Source organism: Monodon monoceros, unplaced genomic scaffold (assembly GCF_005190385.1).
Source record: "Monodon monoceros isolate NGI ecotype Baffin Bay Population unplaced genomic scaffold, NGI_Narwhal_1 Super_Scaffold_20, whole genome shotgun sequence".
NCBI classification, from domain to species: Eukaryota; Metazoa; Chordata; class Mammalia; order Artiodactyla; family Monodontidae; genus Monodon; species Monodon monoceros.
This window is the reverse complement of record NW_021703777.1, coordinates 45,680,022-45,703,504: the sequence shown is the minus strand read 5'-3', so window position 1 is coordinate 45,703,504 and position 23,483 is coordinate 45,680,022. Positions and strand designations below refer to the sequence as shown.

Genomic DNA, 23,483 nt, shown 5'->3' with positions numbered 1-23,483 from the left:
TTGTTTAGGGGTTATGGACTTCATTTCTTTATGATCCTTTTATGATTTCATTTAAACATTCAGCTATTCAATTATTAATAAAAATAGAACTGTTTTCAGTAAGGTTCTTATAATCCTATACTGAGGTTGTTGTAACTTCCTTTCAGACTACCTTTCTCTCAAAAGTTATGTAAGCTATTGTAAATACATGTAAATGTAGAAAAAGTATTCCGATTTTGGAATGGCATACCATATAAATATCTTCATCTGGTTAAACAGCAGTAAAATGTAAAATAAGCAAAAAAAAAAAAAAAAATGGTGGGTCTTCCCTGGTAGCACAGTGGTTAAGAATCCACCTGCCAATGCAGGGGCCACAGGTTTGAGCCCTGGTCCAGGAAGATCCCACATGCCGCCGAGCAATTAAGCCTGTGCGCCACAACTACTGAGCTTGTGCTCTAGAGCCCACAAGCCACAACTACTGAGCTCACACGCCACAACTACTGAAGCCCAGGCACCTAGAGCCCATGCTCCGAAACAAAGAAAAGCCACCGCAATGAGAAGCCCGTGCACCGCAATGAAGAGTAGCCCCCGCTCACCGCAACTAGAGAAAGCCTGTGTGCAGCAACAAAGACGCAACGTAACCAAAAATAAAATAAATAAAATAAGTAAATTTTTAAAAATGCCTATTGTCTCTTTGGTGGGGCTAATGACAGACTCTGGGAGGGCTCACACCAAGGAGTACTTCCCAGAATTTCTGCTGCCAGTGTCCTTGTACCCACTGTGAGCCACAGCCACCCCCCGCCTCTGCAGGAGACCCTCCAACTCTAGCAGTTGAACACACATGTTGACTGAAGAAAACTCACAACCTAAAAGTTGCGAATTAAGCTGTACTCCGGGATCTTACTGAGGACTCTAGCACAGGCGGCAGCAGCTCAGATATCCCTGAGGAGCTTCTCTCAAGAGGATGTGCAAGAGCAGCTGTGGGTCATAACTGGGAGGAGTCATCTTTGCATTTTTAACTGTTGCTTTCCGTGTGGAGGAGAGGCTCTTGGTGCACCAGCCAGGTGTCAGGGCTGTGCCACTGAGGTGGGAGAGGTGGGAGAGCCTCTCCTCTGAGGTGGGAAAGCCAAGTTCAGGACACTGTTCCACAAGAGACCTCCCAGCTCCACGTAATATCAAACGGCGAAAATCTCCCAGAGATCTCCATCTCAACACCAACACCCAGCTTCACTCAACAACCGGCAAGCTACAGTGCTGGACACCCTATGCCAAACAACTAGCAAGACAGGAACACAACCCCATCCATTAGCACAGAGGCTGCCTAAAATCATAATACGGCCACAGACACCCCAAAACACACCACCAGACATGGACCTGCCCACCAGAAAGATAAGATTCATGCTCAACCACCAGAACACAGGCACCAGTCCCCTCCACCAGGAGGCATACGCAACCCACTGAACCAACCTTAGCCACTGGGGACAGACACCAAAAACAATGGAAACTAAGAACCTGCACTCTGTGAAAAGGAGACCCCAAACACAGTAAGCTAAGCAAAATGAGAAGACAGAGAACCACACAGCAGGTGAAGGAGCAAGATAAAAACCCACCAGACCTAACAAATGAAGAGGAAATAGGCAGTCTACCTGAAAAAGAATTCAGAATAGTGATGGTAAAGATGATCCAAAATCTTGGAAATAGAATAGACAAAATGCAAGAAACATTTAACAAGGACCTAGAAGAACTAAAGATGAAACAAACAATGATGAACAACACAATAAATGAAATTAAAAATTCTCTAGATGGAATCAATAGCAGAATAACTGAGGCAGAAGAACGGATAAATGACCTGACGATAAAATAGTGGAAATAACTACTGCAGAGCGGAATAGAGAAAAAAGAATGAAAAGAATTGAGGACAAGTCTCCCAGACCTCTGGGACAACATTAAACACACCAACATTTGAATTATAGGGGTCCCAGAAGAAGAAGAGAAAAAGAAAGGGACTGAGAAAATATTTGAAGAGATTAGACTTGAAAACTTCCCTAATATGGGAAAGGAAATAGTTAATCAAGTCCAGAAACCACAGAGAGTCCCATACAGGATAAATCCAAGGAGAAACATGCCAAGACACATTAATCAAACTATCAAAAATTAAATACAAAGAACAAATATTAAAAGCAGCAAGGGAAAAACAACAAATAACACATAAGGGAATCCCCATAAGGTTAACAGCTGACCTTTGAGCAGAAACTCTGCCAGCCAGAAGGGAGTGGCAGGACATATTTAAAGTGATTAAGGAGAAAAACCTACAGATGATATGATACTATACAAGATCACTCTACCGAGCAAGGATCTCATTCAGATTTGATGGAGAAATTAAAAGCTTTACAGACAAGCAAAAGCTGAGAGAATTCAACACCACCAAACCAGCTTTACAAAAAATGCTAAAGGAACTTCTCTAGGCAGGAAACACAAGAGAAGGAAAAGACCTACAATAACAAACCCAAAACAGTTAAGAAAATGGTAATAGGCACATACATATCAATAATTACCTTAAATGTAAATGGATTAAATGCTCCAACCAAAGGACACAGACCGGCTGAATGGATACAAAAACAAGACCTGTTTATATGCTGTCTATCAGAGACCCACTTCAGACCTAGGGACACATACAGACTGAAAGTGAGGGGATGGAAAAAGATATTCCATGCAAATGGAAATCAAAAGAAAGCTTGAGTAGCAATTCTCATATCAAACAAAATAGACTTTAAAACAAAGACTATTACAAGAGACAAAGAAGGACACTACATAACGATCAAGGGATCAATCCAAGAAGAAGATAAAACAATTGTAAATATTTATGCACCCAACATAGGAGCACCTCAATACATAAGGAAAATACTAAGAGCCAAAAAAGGGGAAATTGACAGTAACACAATCAGAGCAGGGGACTTTAACACCCCACTTTCACCAATGCACAGATCATCCAAAATGAAAGTAAACACAAGCTTTAAATGATACATTAAACAAGATGGACTTAATTGATATTTATAGGACATTCCATCCAAAAACAACAGAATACACACTCTTCTCAAGTGCTCATGGGACATTCTCCAGGATAGATCATATCTTGGGTCACAAATCAAGCCTTGGTAAATTTAAGAAAGTTGAAATCGTATCAAGTATCTTTTCCGACCACAACGCTATGAGACTAGATATCAATTACAGGAAAAAGTCTGTAAGAAATACAAACACATGGAGGCTAAACAACACACTACTTAATAACCAAGAGATCACTGAGGAAATCAAAAAATACCTAGAAACAAATGACAATGAAAACACGATGACCCAAAACCTATGGGATGCAGCAAAAGCAGTTCTAAGGGGGAAGTTTATAGCAATACAATCCTACCTTAAGAAACAAGAAACATCTCAAATAAACAACCTAACCTTACACCTAAAGCAATTAGAGAAAGAAGAAGAAAAAAACCCCAAAGTTAGCAGAAGTATAAAGATCAGATCAGAAATAAATGAAAAAGAAATGAAGGAAACGATAGCAAAGATCAATAAAACTAAAACCTGGTTTTTTGAGAAGATAAACAAAATTGATAAACCATTAGGCAGACTTATCAAGAAAAAAAGAGAGAAGACTCAAATCAATAGAATTAGAAATGAAAAAGGAGAAGTAACAAATGACACTGCAGAGATACAAAGGATAATAAGAGATTACTATAAGCAACTATATGCCAATAAAATGGACAACCTGGAAGAAACGGACAAATTCTTAGAAATGCACAACCTTCTGAGGCTGAACCAGGAAGAATTAGAAAATATGAACAGACCAATCACAAGCACTGAAAATGAAACTGTGATTAAAAATCTTCCAACAAACAAAAGCCCAGGACCAGATGGCTTCACAGGCGAATTCTATCAAACATTTAGAGAAGAGCTAACACCTGTCCTTCTCAAACTCTTCCAAAATATAGCAGAGGGAGGAACACTCCCAAACTCATTCTACGAGGCCACCATCACTCTGATACCAAAACCAGACAAAGATGTCACAAAGAAAGAAAACTACAGGCCAATATCACTGATGAACATAGATGTAAATATCCTCAACAAAATACTAGCAAACAGAATCCAACAGCACATTAGAAGGATCATACACTATGATCAAGTGGGGTTTATCACAGGAATGCAAGGATTCTTCAATATATGCAAATCAATCAACGTGATACACCATATTAACAAACTGAAGGAGAAAAACCATATGATCATCTCAATAGATGCAGAGAAAGCTTTCGACAAAATTCAACACCCATTTATGATAAAAACCCTCCGTAAAGTAGGCACAGAGGGAACTTTCCTCAACATAATAAAGGCCATATATGACAAACCCACAGCCAACATTGTCCTCAAAGGTGAAAAACTGAAACCATTTCTACTAAGATCAGGAACAAGACAAGGTTGCCCACTCTCACCACTCTTATTCAACATAGTTTGGGAAGTTTTAGCCACAGCACTCAGAGAAGAAAAGGAAATAAAAGGAATCCAAATTGGAAAAGAAGAAGTAAAGCTGTCACTGTTTGCGGATGACATGATACTATACATACAGAATCCTAAAGATGCTACCAGAAAACTACTAATCAATGAATTTGGTATAGTAGCAGGATACAAAATTAATGCACAGAAATCTCTTGCATTCCTAAACACTAATGATGAAAAATCTGAAAGTGAAATTAAGAAAACACTCCCCTTTACCATTGCAACAAGAAGAATAAAATATCTAGGAATAAACCTACCTAAGGAGACAAAAGACCTGTATGCAGAAAATTATAAGACACTGATGAAAGAAATTAAAGATGATACAAATAGATGGAGAGATATACCATGTTCTTGGATTGGAAGAATCAACATTGTGAAAATGACTATACTACCCAAAGCAATCTACAGATTGAATGCAATCCTATCAAACGACCACTGGCATTTTTCACAGAACTAGGACAAAAAATTTCACAAGTTGTATGGAAACACAGAAGACCCCAAATAGCCAAAGCAATCTTGAGAAAGAAAAACGGAGCTGGAGGAATCAGGCTCCCTGACTTCAGACTATACTACAAAGCTACAGTCATCAAGACAGTATGGTACTGGCACAAAAACAGAAATAGAGATCAATGGAACAGGGTAGAAAGCCCAGAGACAAACGCACTCACATATGGTCACCTTATCTTTGATAAAGGAGGCAAGAATACACAGTGGAGAAAAGACAGCCTCTTCAATAAGTTGTGCTGGGAAAACTGGACAGCTACCTGTAAAGGAATGAAATTAGGACACTCCCTAACACCATACACAAAAATAAATTGAAAATGGATTAACGACCTAAATGTAAGGCCAGACACCATCAAACTCTTAGAGGAAAACATAGGCAGAACACTCTATGACATAAATCACAGCAAGATCCTTTTTGACCCACCTCCTACAGAAATGGAAATAAAAACATAAATAAACAAATGGGACCTAATGAAACTTCAAAGCTTTTGTACAGCCAAGGAAACCATAAACAAGATGAAGACAACCCTCAGAATGGGAGAAAATATTTGCAAATGAAGCAACTGACAAAGGATTAATCTCCAAAACATACAAGCAACTCATGCAGCTCAATATCAAAAAAAACAAACAACCCGATCCAAAAACGGGCAGAAGACCTAAATAGACATTTCTCCAAAGAAGATATACAGATTGCCAACAAACACATGAAAGAATGCTCAACCTCATTAATCATTAGAGAAATGCAAATCAAAACTACAATGAGATATCATCTCACACCAGTCAGAATGGCCATCATCAAAAAATCTACAAACAATAAATGCTGGAGAGGGTGTGGAGAAAAGGGAACCCTCTTGCACTGTTAGTGGGAATGTAAATTGATACAGCCACTATGGGGAACAGTATGGAGGTTCCTTAAAAAACTAAAAATAGAACTACCATACAACCCAGCAATCCCACTATTGGGCATATACCCTGAGAAAACCATAATTCAAAAAGAGTCATGTACCAAAATGTTCATTGCAGCTCTATTTACAATAGCCAGGACATGGAAGCAACCTAGGTGTCCAACAACAGATGAATGGATAAAGAAGATGTGGCACATATATACAATGGAATATTACTCAGCCATAAAAAGGAACAAAACTGAGTTATTTGTAGTGAGGTAGATGGACCTAGAGATGTCATACAGTGAAGTAAGTCAGAAAGAGAAAAACAAATACCGTATGCTAACACATATATATGGAATCTAAAAAAAAAAAAAAAAAGAAAAAAAGTGGTCAGAAGAACCTAGGGGCAAGATGGGAATAAAGATGCAGACCTACTAGAGAATGGACTTGAGGATACGGGGAGGGGGTAAGGTAAGCTGGGACAAAGTGAGGGAGTGGCATGAACATATATACACTACCAAATATAAAATAGATAGCTAGTGGGAAGCAGCCGCATAGCAGAGGGAGATCAGCTTGGTGCTTTGTGACCACCTAGAGGGGTGGGATAGGGAGGGAGGGAGATGCAAGAGGGAAGAGATATGGGGACATACATATAACTGATTCACTTTGTTATAAAACAGAAACTAACACACCATTGTAAAGCAATTATACTCTTATAAAGGTGTTTAAAAAATGCCTATTAAGTTGATTTCTAGAAAGTAAATTACTTTAGTACATTTCACCGAAATCCTTTTTGGTTTCAGTTAAACACTATCACAGCTTTCCATCAATTCTCATGTGACGTGTCCAGACTTCCCAAATTACCTGGTCACATGTAAAATTCCTGGACAATTAATTAGATTCAGAATCTCAGATTCCTCTCACCTACGCCATATCTCTAATCTCAGGCTTGATTCAGTAATGCAATCTCTTATTCTATCATCTCTGTATAGATAAATGTAACTCTCAGTTAATTATGCAAAGGATAATTTCTAGATTCCATGTATTTTTAGAATAATCAATTGCTCCTATGTATTTAACTCTTCTTTAAGGCACAACAGTAGAATTTAGGCCTCCAAGCAAATTTTGCAAAGTGCTACCCCTGGAATTTGTCAACTTAGAAATGTTTTTGTTCCTGAACCCTTAAAAGTTTGAGGCTGAGTTCTGGCTTTGGTGCCAAAGCCTAAAATGACAAGGTCATTTGTAGGATTACAGCAAATTAACATAAACTCTCTAACGGCAGGGGCTAAATATATTCATGTTGAATACAGTTCAATGTAGTCAAGCCCATCATTAGTGGCTGAAGTGATGGAAGTTTGATCAGGGAAGTCATGGTAATCTTGTGGAATGATTAGTGCTGGAAGCCAGGGGCTCTAATGTTTACTTCTGACTTTGTCTCTTTGCCTCATAGGAGGAGGCAACTTAATCTGTCTAAATGTAGTCATCTGTCAAATGAGCTGAATAATACTGCCCTGGCTTAGAAGGCATATTATAGAGTTATGACAAAAATGAAAGTGCTCTGCTCTTCACAACAGCCAAGACACGGAAATAACCTAACTGTCCATCGACAGACGAATGGATAAAGAAGATGTGGTATATACATACAATGGAATACTACTCAGCCATAAAAAAGAACAAAATAATGCCATTTGTAGCAACATGGATGCAACTAGAGATTATCATACTAAGTGAAGCTCGTCAGAAAGAGAAAGACAAATACCATATGATATCACCTATATGTGGAATCTAATATATGACTCAAATGAACCTATCTATGAAACAGACAGAATCACGGACATAGAGAGAACAGACTCGTGGTTGCCAAGGCGGGAGGGAGTGTGGGGGAGGGATGGAGGGGGAGGTTGGGGTTAGCAGATGTAAGCTTTTATATACAGAATGGATAAACAACAAGGTCCCACTGTATAGCACAGAGAACTATATTCAATACCCCATGATAAACCATAATGGAAAGGAGTATTAAAAAAAAAGAATGTATATATGTGTATAACTGAATCACTTTGCTATACAGCAGAAATTAACAAAATTGTAAATCAACTACACTTCAATAAAAAAAGCTGAGAAAAAATAAAATGCTTGAGAACATTTTAAAAAAATGAAAGTGTCCTGCACATATAAGTATTCTTAGATGGAGTGACAATAGAATGTTTCTAACATGTGACTCAGAGAATGCAATGTTATGCTAGGTAACTGGACTGTTATTAATATTTTACTACTACTATTAATAATATTATTAATAAAAAATAGACAAATCCAATTAATATTTTGCTACCTCAGGTTAATAAACACTAACTGAACATCTTAAGAAAATGGAGATTGTTTATATAAAAGTATTATGTCAGAAAGTATTATTTTGAGATATTTGCCATATAACCAGAAAACAAAATTACAATGGGTTATTATAATACGAACAACATATAATTAGTATTATAATGCTAAGAATATAGTATATACCATATTAAAATGCTCTAAGCTAATTTAATAATAGCACACATTAAAAATTTAAAACGCTTTTGAAAAGAGTGTGAGGATCTCATTGATTTCTGCAGGTACGTGCAGGCAGTGGCTGGTGGACTGGTTGAATCCTTTTTTGGATCTGACTTTTATTAATTTAAGTCATTGCCTAGACTTAATGCCTAGAGAACCAAAGCTTTCCAATTAGTTTATACCTGGGGAGTTATGCAGTTCTCAGGGTTTGAGCTTTAGCTTCACCATGTGTGGTTGTAGGTAAGTCAACCTTTTGGAACTTGTGTTTTTCTCATTTTTAAAATGGGATAAATATATCCTGCTCTATCTTGTCTCAAACAGACTTGTTGTGACAATCAAATAAGATTATGAATGTGAAATCTGTTGGGAACTATAAATTACTGTATGAATGTAACTTTGGGTAACACGTTACCTTGACTAATTTCTGAGTAGGAAAACTATCGCTATTATTTTCTCTTGATGTCAAGGTGTTTTACTTTTGCTAACTCATCCACTTTTGTTTTCCCTGGTAATGTCCAGATACCGCTCAAAGTTACTGAAACTTCAACCCCCCCAGAAGTTGTCCCACATAGACACCGTGATCGCCACCCACTGATTAGAGAAGGCTTCCCGCTGTCAAGTACACTCAGTCTTACACAGCCACATAGGAGACCCCCAGAGATGGTGCTCTCCCGTCTTCCTCGCTCTTGCCCAGGCGCACGGGTGGCTCCTCGTTGATCACACTTCTCAACTCCTGGAGAAGCTGTTTCAAGTCCCTCGTGGGATCTTCCTTTGTATTAGGTTTCGTAGAGTGCTGAATTAAAACAATTTACAAGACAAGGACACTTTGTTTTTTTCAGATTCAAATGCCATTTCCTACTATAAAATTAATTCAACTGGTAAACAGAAATTATGGAGGAGAAAGAAGAGGAAATAAAAAACCTGTAATCTTACTACTCAGGGATAATCAATAATATTCAATCAATAATCCACACAGTGCTATATCTAGTCTATAAATGTGTGTATACCTATTTATACATATATGTAAACACAGGATCAAACTATACACATCTATTTTTAAATCCTTTTTTATTTTTTAACTTTAACAATGTGGTAAGTACATCTTACCATGCCATTAAATATTTACAACTACATCCAGGCAAAATAATTCCAATACTTTTGTTAAGGGCTGAACTAATTTTATAAAGCTACAGAACTTTACAAGTAAGGAACTCTCTAGCGATGAGTCAATCTACCCCCAACACTTTACTGATGAGGAAAGAGACATCCAGTATTTTCAAACTGTGTTAGTTGGAGAATAATATAAAAAAGATTTTCAAATAGATAGTATTCCTCAATGAATATTTATAATATAAGAAAAAGTACAGAGGTTCCCAATTGGCACAAAAAGAGAGGAAACCGAACATTAGTCAGAAGTTGCCCTGGTGAGCAGGTGGACTTAGTTGGAGGATGTTCATGGCTAGAGAGGCATCAAGCATCATCAAGCTATTTTAGCCAGAAGTGTCTGTCCCAAGGCAGAGTTACACCTGCCACACGGATTGGTTGCTGAAGGATGAACACTGCAAAATTTTTGTTCTTTGGGCATTACTTTTCTAGGGTCCATGTCAACCGAGTGTTGATGTTACTGGTATAACCCTCACATTCCCCTCCCCCTCCTACCACCACTGATAAACCACATAAGGTGTCAAGAGTTCTAACTGAATGTGTGGTAATTATGATCTTTCCAGTTTACTGATGGTCACCTTACCTAGAAATTACCATGATGAGTTCAGAATTTCATAAATTAGACTCCATTAAATTATGAAATTTTATTTCATTAATTTAAAATATATGAAGATGTGAACCATTTTTTTTTTGTTTTTTTTGTTTGTTTTTTGTTTTTGTTTTTTTGCGGTACGCGGGCCTCTCACTATTGTGGCCTCTCCCGTTGCGGAGCACAGGCTCCGGACGCACAGGCTCAGTGGCCATGGCTCACAGGCCCAGCCGCTCCGCGGCATGGGGGATCTTCCCGGACCGGGGCACGAACCCGTGTCCTCTGCATCGGCGGGCGAACTCTCAACCACTGAGCCACCAGGGAAGCCCTGAACCATTTTTCATAGACTTTATTTTTGAGAGCAGTTTTAGGTTCACAGCAAAAATGTGTATTAGGTACAGAGATTTCCCATATACCCGCTAATCGCACACATGCTGAACAAGTTTCTTAATCATAAATAAAAGCATTTGTCCCTAAGCAGATCCAATTTCACCAAACAAACACTGGCTTTGTTCCTGTCCTAGCCCTGGTGGACATCATATCTAATGTGGAATAAAACTTCAAAAACCAGGGCTTCCCTATGCATAAGTATATTATATTTGAACTGCAGAAAATAAAAAAAGAAAGATTTTAAAGAAGCCAGAAAAAAAGACCCTTACCTATAGAATAGCAAGGATAAGAATTACATCAGATTTCTCTTCAAACCATGTATGCATGCGAAAAGAGAGTTGAGTGAAATATTTAAAGTACTGAGAGAAATATTTAAAGTACTGAGAGAAATATTTAAAGTACTGAGAGAAAAGCACCTACCAACCTAGAATTATGAACCCTGCAAAATTATCCTTCAAAAGTGAAGGAGAAATAACAACTTTCTCAAACAAAAACTGAGGGAATTTTTTGCCAGTAGACTTGCTTTGCAAGAAATGTTAAAAGTTCTTTAGAGAGAAGGAAAATTATAAGGTCAGAAACCCAGAACTACATAAAGAAAGGAAGAGTATTAAAGGAGGAATAAGTGAAAGTAAAGAACAAAACTTTTTCTTAATTGCTCTAACAGAAGTTTGTTCAAACAATAATAGCAATAATGTATTCAATTAGGTACGTACATCATATATATTAATAAAATATATAATATAATATACATTACGATATGTATTACTAATATATGCTTATGTATAAGTGAAATGAATGACAACAATGATACAAGGGGCAGGAGAGAGGAATTAGTACTATTTTGTTGTTAGCAGGTACTTGTACTACCCATGACACAGTATAGTGTTATATGAAAGTGAACCTGGATTATCTGTAAATGTATATTGCAAACTCTAGGAAAACCACTAAAAAAAGCAGAAAAAAACCCATAATTGATGTGCAAAAGGAGAGAAAAATAAAATCTTACAAAATGCTCAATTAAAAAAAAAGGCAGGAAAAGAGTGAAAGACAAAAATAGGAAAGAAAACAAAGGCAATGACAAAAAACAGTAACAAATATGATACATATTAATCCAGCTATATAAATAATCACTTTAAATGTTAATGGTCTAAATATACCAATTAAAAAACAGAGATTGTCAGCGTGCATCAAAAAAAAATAAGACCCAAATATTGTCTACAATAAACCCACTTCAAATATAAAAGCACATACAGATTAAGAGTAAAGAGATGATGGACTTCCCTGGTGGTGCACTGGTTAAGAATCCGCCTGCCAATGCAGGGGACACACGTTCGAGCCCTGGTCTGGGAAGATCCCACATGCCGCGGAGAAACTAAGCCCGTGCACCACAACTACTGAGCCTGTGCTCTAGAGCCCTCAAGCCATAAATACTGAGCCTGCGTGCCATAAATACTGAGCCCGCGTGCCACAACTACTGAAGCCCATGTGCCAAGAGCCCGTGCTCTGCAACAAGAGAAGCCACCGCAATGAGAAGCCCACGCGCTGCAACAAAGAGTAGCCCCCACTCACCGCAACTAGAGAAAGCCCGCATGCAGCAATGAAGACCCAATGCAGCCAAAAATAAAAAATAAATAACAATAAAAAGAAAGTAAAGAGATGAAGAAAGTTACACCATGCTAACACTAATTTTAAAAAATCGGGGGACTTCTCTGGCGGTCCAGTAATTGGGACTTCACCTTCCAGTGCAGGGGGTGTGGGTTCGATCCCTGGTCAGGGAGCCAAGATCTCACATGCCTTGTGGTCAAAAAACCAAAAAAAACATAAAAAACAAGCAATATTGTAACAAATTCTTTAAAAGACTTTCAAAATGGTCCTCATTAAAAAAAAAGTTGGAGTAGCATTAATTTCAGACAGAGCAGACTTTAGAGCAAGGAAAGTGATCAGGGATAAAGAAGGGCATTATATAATGATAAACAGGTCAATTTTCTTAGAAGGTGTAACAATCCTTAATGTGTATGCACTTAACAGTGGAACATCAAAATATGTGAGGCAAAACCTGACAGAACTGCATGGAGAAATAGATGAATTCACAATTAGTTGGAGACTTTAATAACCTTCTTTCAAAAATGGAAACATTCAGCAGGCAGAAATTCAGTAAGGATATAGTTGAACTTAACACCACCATCAACCAACTGGATATAATTGATACCTAAAGACTAATTCATCTAAAAACAGCAGAATACATATTCTTCTCAAATTTACATGGAACATGTAATTTGGGGCCATAAAACACACCTTAACAATTATTAAAGAATAAAAATCATACAATGTCTCTCTAGGAACACAATAGAACTGAACTTGAAATCAGTAACAGAAGGACAGCTGGAAAATCCCCAAATAATTGAAGATTAAACAGCACAGTCCTAAATAACACATGTGTCAAAGAAGGTATATCAAGAAAAATTTTAAAATAGTTTGAATGAAATGAAAATAAAACTTACCAAAATGTGTGTGATATAGCAAAAGTGGGGCTTAGAGGGAAATTTATAGCACTGAATGCACATATTAGAAAAAAAGAAAGATCTAAAACCAATAATCTAAGCTTCTTTGGGAATTTAGGGGAAAAAAGAGCAAATTAGATCCAAAGCAAGCAAAGAAAATACAAATAAAATTTAAAGCTGAAATCAATGGAATTAAAAACAGGAAACCAATAGAGATAATCAATGACCCAAAAGCAGGTTCTTAAACCTGCTTTTTATTAAAGATCAATAAAATTAGTAAGTCTCTAGCCAGGCTAACTAAGAAAAAAAGAGAGGATACAAAAATTTCTATCAGAAAGAGGTGACATCACCACAGATCCCATGGACATTAAAAACATAATAAAGGAATATTATGAACAACTCTGTACCCACAAATTTGATAACCTAGATGAAATGGACCAATTCCCTGAAAGACATAATCTGTCAGAACTTACATAAGAAGAAATAGAGAATCTGAATAGGCCTATATCTACTAAAGAAATTAAATCAATAATTAATAACCTTTCAAAACAGAAAGCACCAGGCCTAAATGGGTTTACTGCTGAACTCTAACAAACATTTAAGGAAAAGATTACACCAACTCTCTACAATCTCTTCCAGAAAATAGATGTAGACAGAATATTTCCTAAGTCATTCTATGAGACCAGCATTACCCAGATACCAAAACCAAAAACACTAGAAGAAAAGAAAACTATAGACTAATATCTCTCATGAACATAGATATAAAAATATTCGACAAAATATTACTAAGTATAATACAACAATCTATTTTAAGAACTACACCCCACAATCAAGTGGGAATTATCCCAGTTATATAAAGCTACTTCAACATTCAAAAATCAATTAATATAATCTATCACCATCAACAGGCTAAAGAGGAAAAAATCTCATGATTAAATTAATAGATGCAGAAAATGTATCTGACAAAATCCAACATCCACCCATGATAAAGTATCTCAGCAAAAGGCCATTTACAACCAACCCATAGCCAACATAATACTCAACAGTGAAAAGCTGAATGCCTTCCCACTAAATTCAGTAACAAGACAAGGATGTCTGCTCTTGCTGCTTCCATTTAACACAGTAGTGGAAGTCCTAGCCACAGCTATCAGACAAGAAAAAGAAATAAAAGGTGTCCAAATTGGAAGGGAAGAGGTAAAACATTTGCAGATGACGTGATACTCTATATAGAGAACCCTAAAGTCTCTACCCAAAAACTACTAGAATAAATGAATTCAGCAAGGTTGCAGGATACAAGATTAACATACAGAAATCTGGTCCATTCCTGTACACTAATAATGAAATATCAGAAAGAGAAAGTAAAACAAAATCCCACTTAAAATTGCATCCAAAAATATAAAATACCTAGGAATAAACTTAACCAAGGATGTGAAAGACCTGTACTCTGAAAACTATAAAACACTGATAAAGGAAACTAAAGATGATTCAAAGAAATGGAAAGATATCTCATGCTCTTGGATTGTAAGAAATAATCTCATTAAAATGGCCATACTATCCAAAGCAATCTACAGATTTAACACAATCCCTATCAAAATACCCCATGACATTTTTCACAGAACTAGAACAAATAATCCTAAAATTTATATGGGACCACAAAATTGCCAAAGCAATCCTGAGAAAAAAGAACAAAGCTGGAGGTATAACCCTCCCAGACTTCAGACTATCCTATAAAGCTACAGTAATCAAAATAGTGTAGTACTGGCACAAAAACAAACACATAGATCAATGGAACAGAATGGAGAGCCCAGAAATAAACCCAGGCACCTTCAGTCAATTAATCTATGACAAAGGAGGCAAGAATATACAGTGGAGAAAAGACAGTTTCTTCAATAAGTGATGCTGGGAAAACTGGATGGCCACATGTAAAACAATGAGATTAGAACATTTCCTCACACCATATACAAAAATAAACTCAAAATGGTTTGAAGACCTAAACGTAAAACCTGAAACAATAAAACTCCCATAAGAGAACATAGGTGGAACATTCTTTGACATATTTTCTTGTATCAGTCTCCTAAGGCAAAGGAAATAAAAGCAAAAATAAACAAATGGGACCTAATTAAATTTAAAAGTTTTTGAACAGCAGAGGAAACTTTCCATCAACAAAATGAAAAGACTACTTACAGAGTGGGAGAACATATTTGCAAATTATGTGACTGACAAGGGGTTAATATCCAAAATACACAAACAGAGCATATAACTCAATATCAAACAAACAAACAATCCAATCAAAAAAATGAGCAGAAGTCTTGAATAGATATTTTTCCAAAGAAGGCATACAGATGGCTAACAGGCAAATGGAAAGATGCTCAACATCACTAATTATTAGAGAAATACAAATCAAAGCCACAAAGAGGTATCACCTCATACCTGTCAGAATGGCTATCATCAAAAAGTCTACAAATAGAGAATTCCCTGGTGGTCCAGGGTTAGCACTTGCTGCTTTCACTGCGGGCCCAGATTCAGTCCCTGGTTGGGGAACTAAGATCCTGCAAGCCATGCAGTGCAGCCAAAAAAAAAAAAAAAAAAAAGTCTACAAAAACAAATGTTGGCAAGGATGTGGAGAAAAGGGAACTCTCATACACTGTTGGTGGGAACATAAATTGGTGCAGCCACTATGGATAACAATATGAAGGTTCTTTAAAAAACAAAAAATTGAACTACTATATGATCCAGTAATTCCACTCCTGGGTAAGTATCCAGAAAAAACAAAAACACTAATTTGAAAAGATACAGGTACCCCAATGCTCACAGCAAGTAATATTTACAATAGCCAAGACATGGAAGCAGCCCAAGTGCCTATGAACAGACAACTGGATTAAGAAGATGTGACGCATATATATACACACACACACATACACACACACACACAATGGATACTACTCAGCCATAAAAAGGAATTGTAATACTGCCAGTTGCAGCAATGTGGATGGACATAGAGAACATTATGTTTAGTGAAATAAGTCAGACAGAGAAATTGTTTAGATTCCACGTAAGATATCACTTATATGTGAAATCTAAAAATATAATACAAATGAATATATATGCAGAACAGAAACAGACTCACAGATATAGAAAACAAACTTGTGGTTACCAAAGAGGAGAGGGATGGGGAAGGGACAAATCATGGGTATGAGATTATCTACTATATGTAAAATAGATAAGCAACAAGGATATACTGTATAGCAGAGGGAATTATACCCATTATCTTATAACAACCTATAATGGAATATAATCTTCAAAAATACTGAATCACTATGCTGTACATCTGAAAGTAACACAATATTGTAAATCAACTATATTTCAATTAAAAAATAATTATTTCTAGTCTTGAAAGGGGAAAAACCTCTCAGTAAACTAGGAATAGTGGGGAACTTCCTCAATTTGATAAAGAACACCTATAAAAACCCTACAGCTAACATCACACTTAATGGGGAGAAGCTAGATACTATCTTGCTAACGTCAAAAACTAGGCAAGGGGCTTCCCTGGTGGCGCAGTGGTTGAGAGTCCGCCTGCTGATGCAGGGGACGCAGGTTCGTAACCCGGTCCGGGAAGATCCCACATGCCGTGGAGCGGCTGGTCCCGTGAGCCATGGACGCTGAGCCTGCGCGTCCGGAGCCCGTGCTCCACAACGGGAGAGGCCACAGCAGTGAGAGGCCTGCATACCGAAAAAAAAAAAAAAAAAAAACTAGGCAAGAATGTCCCTTCTCATCACTTCTGTTCAACATCATATTGGAAGTCATAGTTAATGAAATAAAAAGAACAAAAAGGAAAAAAAAGGTGTACAGATTTGCAAAGGAAGAAATGACTGTCTTTCTTCACAAATGACATGATTCGCTATGTAGAAAATCCCAAAGAATCAACAACAGTAACAAGAAAACTCCCGGAACAAATAAGAGATTATTGCAAGGTGTCAGGAAACAAGGTTAATAAACAAAAGTCAATTGCTGTATAAGAGCAATGAACAATTGGATTTTAAAATTAAAAACACAATACCATTCACATTAGTACCAAAGATATAGAATTCTTAGGTATAAGTCTAACAAAATATGTACAAGATCTACATGAGTAACACTAAAAAATTCTGATGTAAGAAATCAAAGAAGAGCTAAATAAATGGAGAGATATTCCATGTTCATGGATAAGAAGACCCAATATTGTTAAGATATCAGTTTTTTCCAACCTGATTTATGAATTAAATACAATCTTAATCAAAACCCCAATAATTCTTTAAATTTTGTTGATATTGACAAACTGATTTTAATGTTTATATGGGAAGGCAAAAACCCCAGAAGAGCTAAGACAATAGTGAAGGTGAACAAAGTTGGAGAATTGACACTATCCAAGTTCAAGATTTACTGTAATAAGACAGTGTGGTACTGGTAAAAGAACAGACAAATAGACTGATGGAACAGAATAAAATAAAGATCCCAGAAATAGTCCCACACAAATATAGCCAACTGATCTTCAACAAAAGAGCAAAGGTAATTCAATAGAGAAAGGGCACTATTTTCAACTAGTGGTGCTGGAAAAACTTGACATCCACATGCAGAAAAAAATGAATCTAGATGCAGACCTTATATCCTCCACAAAAATTAACTCAAAGTGAATCACAGACCTAAATGTAAAATTCCAGACTATAAAACTCCTAGAGGATAATATAGGAGAAAATTTAGATGACCTTAGGTTTAGTGATGACTTTTTAGATACAACGTCAAAAGCATGATCCATGAAAGAAAAATATCAGTAAATTGTACTTTATTAACCTTAAAAACTTTTCTTTGTGAAAGATAATGTTTAAAAAATGGAAATATAAACAACAGACTGGCAGAAAATCTTTTCAAAACAGATAACTGATAAAAGACTGGTAACTAAAATACACCCCAAAAAAGAACCTCTTAAAATTCAACAATAATAAAAAATTTTAAATGCCCTTTAAAAAATGGGTAGAAGTTTGGAACAGACATCTCACCATAGAAAATATGTATATGGTAAATAAACATATGAAAATAGGCTCAACATTGTATTTCATTAAGGAATTTCAAAGTCAAACAACAAGATATCATACTACACCACACTCCTATTAGAATGGCTAAAATCCAAACACTGACAACACCAAATATTGTCAAGGATGGGGAGCAACAGGAACTCTTATTCACTGCTGGTGAGATTACAAAATGGTACAGCCTCTTTGGAAGACAGTTCCATTGTTTCTTACAAAACTAAACATGCTCTTACTATACAATGCAGCAATCATGCTCTGTAGTATTTACCTAACAGAGTTGAAAACTTATGTCTGTGCAAAACCTGCACATAGATGTTTATCTGCACATAGACTTATTCATAATCTGCCAAAACTTGGAAGCAATCAAGATATCCTTCAACAGGTGAATGGATAAACAAACTGTGGTACACCCATACTATGGAATATTATTCAGTGAAAAAGAAATTAGCTACTAAGGGATGAAAAGATATGAAGGAATCTTGCAAGCATATTGCTAAGTGAAAGAAGCCAATGTGAAAAGACTATATACTATATGATTCCAATTATATGATATTCTGGAAAAGACAAAACTACAAAGAGAGTAAAAAGATCACTGGTTGCCAGGGGTTCAGGGGAAGGCGGGGAAGAGATGAACAGGTGAAGCACAGGGCATTTTTAGAGCAGTGAAACTATTTTGTATGATACTATAATGGTCGATATATACCATCATACATATGTCAAAACCCACAGAATGTACAATACAAGGAGTGAACCCCAATGTAAATTATAGACTTTAGTTAATAATAATGTATCAATATTGGCTTATCAATTGTAACAAACGTACCACACTAATGCAAGACATTGGTAATAGGAGAAACTGGGGGGAGGGAGGGGGAGGGCAAAGGGAGTCTATGGGAGCTCTCTAAACTTTCTGCTCAATTCTCTAGTTTCTGCTAAAACTATCCTAAAAAAATAGTCTATTAATTTAAAAAGAAAAAAAAAAAGAAACAGTGAACTTTGGAAGCAAAAATGACAAAATCATATCAATTTATATCTTTATCAGTAAGGTATGATACAAGAGTGGCCATTATGCTGCACCCTTCCCATTACCATTTTATATGCAAAATTGTTAGTTTGTTTTTGCTTTAATATGCAGTAATAATTATTTGTTTATAAATGAATTTGAACATTTTTCATGTTTATTGACTATATGCATTTCTTATGTGAATTTTGTATCCATATCTTTAGTACACTTTTCTTTTAGAGTATATGCTATCTTCATCTGGGTATGTAAAAACTCTCTATATTATATACATTAACCCTTTATTTATTAGAAATATTTTTCTAGTTTGTGATTTCATTTTGTTTATGGTGGTTTTGTGATTTAAGTTTTATTTACTCAAAATAATCGTTCCTTTTTTAAATTAGTTAATTTATTATTTATTTTTGGCTGTGTTGGGTCTTTGTTGCTGTGCACAGGCTTTCTTTAGTTGCGGCAAGTGGGGGCTAACCTTCATTGCGGTGCGCAGGCTTCTCATTGCGGTGGCTTCTCTTGTTGCAGAGCAGGGGCTCTAGGCGAGCGGGCTCAGTAGTTGTGGCACACAGGCTTAGTTGCTCTGCGGCACATGGGATCTTCCCAGACCAGGGCTCGAACCCATGTCCCTTGCATTGGCAGGTGGATTCTTAACCTCTGTGTCACCAGGGAAGTCCCAATTGTTCCTTTTAATGTTTATAAATCTTGTAATATTTTCACTGATTCATTTTTAATACTTTTGTATGCTGTTTGATTCATATGGAACATATTTTGATTTATAACATGAGCAAAATACACTTTTAAAAATTAGAAAATAGCTAGGAAATGAACAATTTAAAAACATTCTTTACATATGACTCCTGTCTGGCTGGTAAAGAAATAGCTACATATAAGCTCTTCCTGAAGTTACTGGAGCCCGTCAAAGAATCTTGCTCTCTCCCACTCCAATCTCTGACCCTTAGGATACACATCAAGGCTATTGCTAGGGGACATACATTTTCAGGTTAAAACTTCTACAAGCTTTTTCGGTTTCAAGGGAAGAATATAAGCTTATGCTGTTGTTGTTAAACTTAAGGTTTGTTTTGTGATTTGATTAGCTTCCTATTACATTTTGACTCTGAAATTATTTTATGTTAAATTTGTTTCCAAAATACCTTGCAAATTATATCTCTAATGTACCTCCATCTTCCCCAAATACTGTTCTCTCTAATGGCCTTGAGTCCATTACAGGCAAACTTATGAGTTATAATGTAAGATAAGTAATGTCTAGGGAGAATGTGTGCTTCTCAACTCCTCCTAGCTCCATTTTCCAAAGATAGAAGATGAATGTAAAAGCTAAAAATAAAAGCTTGATCTCATTCAGTTTGAATTAGACTATTCTATTTTGAGAATGTCTGACCAAATCCATCTCCTATAATACTTATGTTCCTGTCAGAAGGCGGTAATAAAAATGGGATAAAAATATACTGTTTAGAATATATATATATATATATATTATTTATATTGTCTACTAAAAATGGGTGAGTAGGAAATAAGACAAAAGTTACAAAGCCTTGCTGAAAATCTTGCTCACATCATGGGTACTTCAATGACAAAGATCAAGCACAGCTAGCACAAATTACAGTGCCTGTGTACAGAGTCTCATATATAAACAAAATAAATTATACGATCCTGGAAATATTTTATTTTTATATGCTACAATAGCCTTTATCTGAAACTTTCATCTAAAATCTTCTATGTCAAGCTACCAATTATGTGTGTGTATGTGTCTGTCTGTGTAGGTATGTATTTAGATACACATACATATATACATGTTCTTGGTGTTTGAGCTTGGATCAAATCACATAATATACTTTTTCTGGTTCTACCATTTTCTCACCTGTTAAAACTAGGGCAATCAATTGGATAATTTTTAATGCCTTTGTACCTCCAAAATGGTATAATACTCATCCGCAAAGACCTAATGAAATACACTGTTGGTTCAGGCAGAGTATCTATTAACGTCATCATCCGTTTATTTTGTTTATAAACAGCATTCAACAGTGTGGTGTAGAGAATGAGTAAAGTATAACTGGCTAAGGAGACAGGTTCTAGGCTCAGGCTACCTTGGTTAAGTGTTGGCACAACTGGGTTTTTGGAGTGTGAACTCTGTAAGTCACTTAGCTTCTCCAAGCCTCAGTTTCCTCCTCTGTAAAATAAGTATAATAACAGCACTTATCTCGTGTGGGTGGTTGTGAGGAATAAATGATATAATCTATAGAAAGTATGCTGCACAGTGCCTGGTGTTCAGTAAGTAATGACTATTATTAGAATCATGGAACAAGAAGATGAAAATGAAACGAGATAAATGAAGGGGCAATGGAGAACAATGCACATAGAAATATTCTACTTTTAAACATAAGACTTGGCATTTATTTTTGCTCTATCTGAAGCCCCACTAAAATGACACTCAAGAAATTAACAAGGATAAAGAGGAAAGGAGAGATAACATTAGATGAGTAATGATGATCAAATTTGGGGAGATGGAAAGCAAATAGGTAATTCATAATTAATTTAGTAGAACAAAGCAAAGCTAAAACATCAAGTACCTGCACAGAAGTAGCCAGGAAGCAGTAAGCTGCTCTGCATCAGAGTATTCCAGAAAGACTCAGGAAATGGAGGCCTTGTGTATTTCTAAAGGCCAGGGTAAGGGACAGGGCAGCAAAATGGGAGGACTGGCTAAAAGTTTATGGTAGAAGCTGTGAGAATACCAGATGTCCTCCCCACGGAGTCGGGTAATAATTCGTTCTTTTCCCCTAAATACATTTAGAGGCTTAATCTCTGGGTGAGGTTGAACCAAAGGACTTTAGGCTCCAAAAGGATATCTGGCATGGCAGGAGGAAGGTTGCAAACTGAAAATATAAGCATAAAGTAAGATTTACAGATATATAGATACCCCAGATTCCCTGCCCCACTCACCTCTCAGAATACTGGCAGATAGATTTATATCTACAAGTCTGTAGTAAGACAATCGCTCTTTAAGGGAATTAACAGGACCAAGAAAAAAAACTAAGATCATTTTTGGATCCCTCGGTTAAAAAGTAATATCTAACCATCTACTAGCTAACAAATCCTGTGAACCTTACAAAGTGCTTTTCATTGGTTTTTTAGGGCCTCAGTCTTAAATATGAATGGACAGCCAATGATTGCCAAACAGTGAAGGAAAATCTCCAACATGAAAGACAGACATCAAAACAAACAGAAAAAAAATGAATTTAAAGAAACAGCAATAATTCACGTAACAGAAGAAATTACTGAAAAACTGATACTAATATCCTTAGACGGAAATGAGGAAGTACCGCATCCACAAAAGAACATAAAACTATATAAAGAGAAGATTTAAAAAACAAGAAAAGCCTCCTGGAAATTTTTAAAAATACATGATATCAGAAAAAAAATTCAATAGATGTTTGGAAGATAGAGTTGAGGAGTTTTCCCAGAAGGTGGGAATAAAATATGAGGAGATGATTGGAAGTCAAAATTAAAGGAGATTAGAGAATAAATCCAGAAGGCTTAATAGGTGACTTAACAGGAATTCTAGAAAGAGAGAACTGAACAAATGAAGGAAGAAAATGATCAAATAAATGACACAAGAAAATTTCAGAGAAGAAAGAACATAAGAGCCTGCACAATGAAGGGAAAAAGACCCCCAGCAGAGATCACCCTGAAATGAATACCAGAGGTAGAGAAAAGACTCTAAAATCTTTGAGAAACAAACAAACAGGTCACATACAAAAGCCCTGGAATCAAAATGACACAATAGCAACAACATTTTGCACATCAATCAAATGTAAGTGAGGAATAAAGGTATTTTCAGACATGCAAGGTTTTAAAACACTTAATGAATGAAATGCACCCATTCTCAGGAAACCACTGGATTATATAATCTCTGCCAAATGCTGGCAAGGCTGTGGAACAAGAGGAACTCTCATTCACTGCTAGTGGGAGTGTAAAATGGTACAGCCACCTTGGAAGACAGTTTGGTAGTTTCTTACAAAACTAAACAGATTCTTACCATATGACCCAGCAATCATGCTCTTGATATCTGCCCAAAGGAGTTGAAAACATGTCCACACAAAAAACTGCACATGGATGTTTATAGCAGCTTTATTCACAATTACCAAACTTTGGAAGCAACCAAGGTGCCCTTTAGTAGATGAACAGATAAACTGTGGTACATCCAGACAATGAAAATCCAGTGCTAAAAAGAAATGAACTATCAAGCCATGAAAAGACATGGAGGAATCTTAAATACATATT

At 36.3% G+C, this 23,483-nt stretch overlaps 1 protein-coding gene across 1 annotated transcript in view; it reads right to left on the bottom strand.

The window, feature by feature from the left end:
* Positions 1-23,483, bottom strand: part of CCDC158 (coiled-coil domain containing 158) — a 78,108-nt gene that overhangs the window by 14,875 nt on the left and 39,750 nt on the right. The window contains exons 17-18 of the mRNA XM_029236081.1: positions 9,098-9,255; positions 6,843-6,902 (exon numbers count right to left, since the gene is read on the bottom strand). Of these exons, the coding sequence (XP_029091914.1) occupies positions 6,843-6,902; positions 9,098-9,255 (218 nt within the window). The remainder of the gene's footprint in view (positions 1-6,842; positions 6,903-9,097; positions 9,256-23,483) is intronic.